This window comes from Phragmites australis, chromosome 9 (genome assembly GCF_958298935.1).
Source record: "Phragmites australis chromosome 9, lpPhrAust1.1, whole genome shotgun sequence".
In the NCBI taxonomy this organism is placed as follows: Eukaryota; Viridiplantae; Streptophyta; class Magnoliopsida; order Poales; family Poaceae; genus Phragmites; species Phragmites australis.
In genome coordinates, this window is record NC_084929.1 from 14,523,115 (window position 1) to 14,528,224 (window position 5,110).

At 46.0% G+C, this 5,110-nt stretch overlaps 1 protein-coding gene across 1 annotated transcript; it reads right to left on the reverse strand.

The window, feature by feature from the left end:
• Nucleotides 1–1,603: 1,603 nt before the first annotated feature.
• On the reverse strand, nt 1,604–4,576 carry LOC133928664 (pentatricopeptide repeat-containing protein At2g34400). Its single transcript, XM_062375099.1, has 2 exons — nt 3,496–4,576; nt 1,604–3,393 (listed from the first exon to the last, which is right to left on the reverse strand). The coding sequence occupies exons 1-2, from the start codon at nt 4,452–4,454 to the stop codon at nt 2,445–2,447; spliced, it is 1,908 nt and encodes a 635-aa protein (XP_062231083.1). The 5' UTR covers nt 4,455–4,576; the 3' UTR covers nt 1,604–2,444.
• Between the last annotated feature and the right edge of the window lie 534 nt (nt 4,577–5,110).

The window sequence follows — 5,110 nt, forward strand, 5'->3', positions numbered from 1 at the left end:
CCCCGAGCACTCTCTCCCGGAACTTAGCCCTTCTGATCATCGGGGGACTAGGGTGCTCGGGGGTGACCGGGCACCTCCCCGAGCACTTTCTTCCCGGTACTTAGACTCTGCGGGTCATCGGGGAACTAGGGTGCTCGGGGACCAGAGATTGTAGCCCCGAACACCTTCTCCCGGAACTTAGACTTTCCTCATCCCGCAGGAGGGACCTTGCGGGATGGTGACACGTGGCGGACGGCTGGCCTGGCCTCGGGACTCAGGGACCCCCGGTTCCTGATACACCGACAGGTAGGGTCTGTATTCACTAGAATCTGCCCTATCATCTATGATTTTATATGTTTTTTCCTTGGCACGGTTTTCCTCCGGTTTTTTATTTGAAAAGAGATTTTTTATTAGCGAAGATTTACACATTTCCCTGCACCTATAGTACTGCTCAACCTATTGAGACTGCATACTTTGCTTCCTACAGTTTGGCACATGGCTTGTATAGTAGTTGAGTGCGAGATGGAGTCCTTTTCTCATTTGTGGAAAAAAGGACAAGTAATTACAAATTTATACATTGCGAGTAGTAATGCAATATAAATACATGTTCGCACCATTAGGGCTGGCAACAAACCAAGCTCGAGCTAGCCTAGCATAGCAAGCTCGAGCTTGACAGAAACTCAAGCCAAGCTCGAGCTCCGACCGAGCCTATAGATAAGCTCGACCTCTATTCAAGTAGCTTCATTAACATCTAAAATTCACAAATTTTCTTATCTATTTCTAAGCAAGTACATAAATTATCAAATTCTTCATTAGAATAAAAGACTTGTGAGTTTGGAGCCAGGCTCGAGCCCACCTCGTTTAGGCTCAGGAGCTTTGAGCCAAACTTTTTAGCAAGAGTTCGAATAGCTCGCAAGCTTCAAGCTTTTTTTTACATCCCTACCCACCATGCATATCTCTGCATGCACTGCTTTGTACTTGGTTCATCAAGAAATTTACTGTTAAACAGTTGTGCCAACCCAGACTAATTTACATGCGGCCAGTTGCTCGATGGAAACCTCTGATAAAGTGATAAGGATTACCCATTTTAGAACTAATGCAATTTCAAACAAATTAACAATTAATAGTGAAAGTACACATGAGAAACCGTGTGGCGTATTTGTCGCACAGAGATGCTTATCGCTACCCGACAATCTTGACAATTGTCTAATGTGCCTGTAAGAAACAACAAAAAATAAATAATTGAGCAGCGTTTAGGAACACTAGCAGAATGGAGAGAAAAAAACAGTTTTTTGTGCAGAAAAAATTGTTATTTTCTGAAATTTTGCAAGACAATTTATCTGGAATTGTACAATATTCACGCATTCACGCAGATACAACTTCGCTTGAAATCGTGAAAAAGAAAACAACTTCAGGTTGCATTTAGCATGTTGAGGGGAGTACATGTTTATATTATGTAGAGACGTATAGTTATTTCTTTTCCCAAGACTATATTGAACAAAAGAGAGAGAATATTCATACTGTGAACTAACATCTTCGTAAAGGCATTGTCACAGAGGAATGATGGTGAAAATGGCCTAATTATTCATTTCCAAGATGAAATACATTACAGACTAAAAAATAAGATGAAATACATTACAGGAGACCAGATCCACGAGGATTCAAGCGGCATCTGATAATATATGTTGACACTAAAGGCCCCTGAACCAATCAAATAAACTCCAGTAACACTTAACTTAAAGTATCCAATCATGGATTGGAGTTATTTGCAATCAATCTACTGGCCCTCTGCCATTTTATTAAGACAAGAGAAAAGTCAAGAGTACAGTGTGCAAGGTAAAAGAAGCAGAGGAACAATACGAACAACAGCATTATACAAGATGGTGGGATATTATCCTGTAGTAAAATACCTTTTAGAGGCTAAAGCTCAGATGCTCAATTCATAACTGCAACCGCCTTAATGCAATGGACCACCTGTAGCACGCTAAGTAACTCTATATCGAAAATTATACGGCTTCTCTCTTTCTAGAGTCTAGATGTTCAATTAAGTTTGGATGGTTGTCAAATGGAATATCTGCTTTTGGCTCTTGGAACCTTTTTTTGGGCTAGTTCCCACTACCTAGTCGGTTGTTCCTCAGCTGGGAAGATAATAGAGGCCACTTACACCATGGAGTTACTTTAATCCACCCTTGACTTAATGCTCCAAGGACATGGTGAGATGAGCCACTACAATTGGATTCTTACTTGTTGCAATGGTACTGAAATTTGTTTTCTACACTGGTGTTCCTGTTCTTATACTACTTTGCTTTGTGTTATATTGCGTTTACTGCTGCATCTGCGAGTGTTGCATTACTGTGTTCAGAACTAATGTTGAATCAGTGTATTAGTTGCAACCAAATACATGTCATCCGCAAGCTGCCAGCCTTTGCCTTCAAAAAGGATAGACTTTATGCTTCTGTTACGTGCTACACCAGATCAAAGTTTGGAACATATCCCTCAAGTCTCATCTGATCAACTAGTGTGTTCATGAGGTCATACATATCTTCCGCACCATGCTGTGGTTCAGTGCTTGCATAGAACTCAAGGACTTCTCCATTAACCTCAACCCAGCTGCAACCTGGAGTTTTGCTGACACCCCTCTCCCTCATTAACCCTATCATTCTTGCTGAGTCATCCAATCTATCCGAGGTTGCATATATCTTGGATGACACCACATAGTTCCACGAGTTTGATGGCTCTAGCTTCATAATCCTGTTGATGACCCTCTCTCCGACCTCAACATTCTTGCATTTCCGACAAGCAGCAAGCAAAGCGCCCAACATCACAGCATCTACCTTGCCAGGAATCTTCTCAATAAATTCCCATGCTTCTTCTAAATGTCCAGCACGTGCCAACAAATCAACCATGCAGGAGTAGTGCTCGATCTTGGGAACGATCTTAAACAGAGGTGTCAAAGAATTGAACAAACGGCGGCCATATTCGAGTAGCCCAGCATGTACACAAGCAGAAAGCACTCCGATGAAAGTAATATCATCCGGCTGCTGCCCTTCCTCATTTCTCATCAGTTCAAACTGCTGGATGGCATCATGACCTCGGCCATTAAAGGCAAGCCCACAGATCAATGCATTCCATGAAGCTTTATTCTTGCATGGCATCATTCTAAACACTTGTATGGCTTTGTCCAGATCTCCGCACTTAGCATACATGTCCACTAAGGCTGTCCCCACATAGACATTGCTGTAGAGGCCTCTGTGTGAGACGTACCTGTCCAGTTTAGCCCCTAGCTCCAAAGCACCGACTGCAGCGCAGGAAGAGAGGACTCCGACCAAGGTTATCTTGTCTGGACGCACCCCTGCTTTCCTCATGCTGTGAAACAAGGCAATGGCTTCATTTGACATGCCATTCTGCGCATACCTGCATCATCTGATAGCCATTCGTAAATTACCAAACCAGACAGGATAGCATTAATCAGCACTTGTTTGCAGTAAGAACAAAAGAAAGTATTCATATACTTGCCCGGTGATCATGGCATTCCATGGCACGACATCCTTGCCGTTGATGCCATCAAACACGCGGCGTGCCTCAGCCATTTCTCCACACTTCTCATACATCCCCACCAGCGCAGATCCAATGAGCGAGTCCACCTCCATCCCTGCGGACCTCACCCACTCCTCCACCCACCTCCCAACCGCCAAGTCGCCGGCATCCCTGCATGCCGCGAGCACAACTGCCACGGTCACCCCATTGGGTGCCACTGCACCCTCGGTAACCATAGACCGGAACATCCCTGCCACCTCAGCCGCCATCCCCGCTCGCTCGTACGCCTTCATCATAGCGTTCCAGGAGACAACGTCCCGACGGGGAATTCCGTCGAACACCCGGCGCGCAGCGATGGGATCTCCTAGGTTGGAATACATCGTGATGAGGGAGTGGACGGTGTGGTCGTGGTCCCTTAACCCGAGCTTCTCGAGGAGCGCGTGCGCGGAGCGGGCGAGAGCGGGAGCCGGGCAACGACCGGCGGCGAGGAGGAGGAAGGGTAGGCTGTAGGTATCGGGGCGTAGCGCGGAGCGGAGCATGCGGAGGAAGAGGCGGAGGGAGGTGCCGGGGCGGGAAGAAGCGAAGAAGCGGAGCGCGACGTTGTAGGAGAAGGCGGTTGCGGCCGGATGGGACAAGAGGAGGAGGAGGACATAGTCGGAGGCAGCATTGGCGGCGGCGGCGGCGGCCGAAGAGTAGGAGGCGGAGGAGGAGGAGAGGGAGAGGAGCTTGGAGAGGAAATGGTTGTATGGGAAGGGGCGATTGCGGTGGGAATGGAGGAGGTGGGCGTGGAGCTGCTTGACGGCGGAGAGGGAGTGGCATCTCGATAGGAACTTGGAAACGGCGGCGGCGGAGGCTGAGGCCGAGGCCGTGGAGGGCATTGCCGGCGGCATACCGGCCACGTTTGGTGGACTTGTTGCCGCTTCCTGCCTTCCCGGCATACCAGCGAAATCCGCCGCTTCGGTTGGGGCCGCCGCCTCCGTCGCCAATGACTGGGGGCCTGCGCCGGCGGTTCGGCCCCGGGTTGGTCAACTAGCAAATCGGCGAGGCACGGGGTTGAAGCGGTTCGGTCAGGTTGCCTTTCAGAAAGACTTCGATGAACAATTCGTGAAACATTATTTAACAACTGTAAAGAATATTTCCGCTATTTTACAACAACATGTTTAATGTTTTGTATGTTATTTGTTAAAACAGTATGATTAAACATTTAAAATAGTACTTTTGAATCGTTAAAATTTTCAGAAAAGAAAAAAGAAATGCAAATACATATTTTTATATAAAAATAAATACAAAATATCCATATTGATCTTATTATATAAATTGTTAACAACATCATAGTTAAAAAAATTACAAAACAGACCCAGCTTTAAGAGATAAATACATTTTAAGTTTCATAAATACATAAAACCACACACATAGGCCAATCGCAGGCCACCGCATTGGCGACCAATTTTAGTGCAACAACAGGTAACCCTAATCATAGAAACTTAGGACAATTGCTCCATTGCGCTCATTGAGAAGTCCAATTTGTTGTTTGCCCCCGTTAAAATGCACTTTATACCATTGCCCCCAAAATCTGAAATTCAAAATTCGGTAT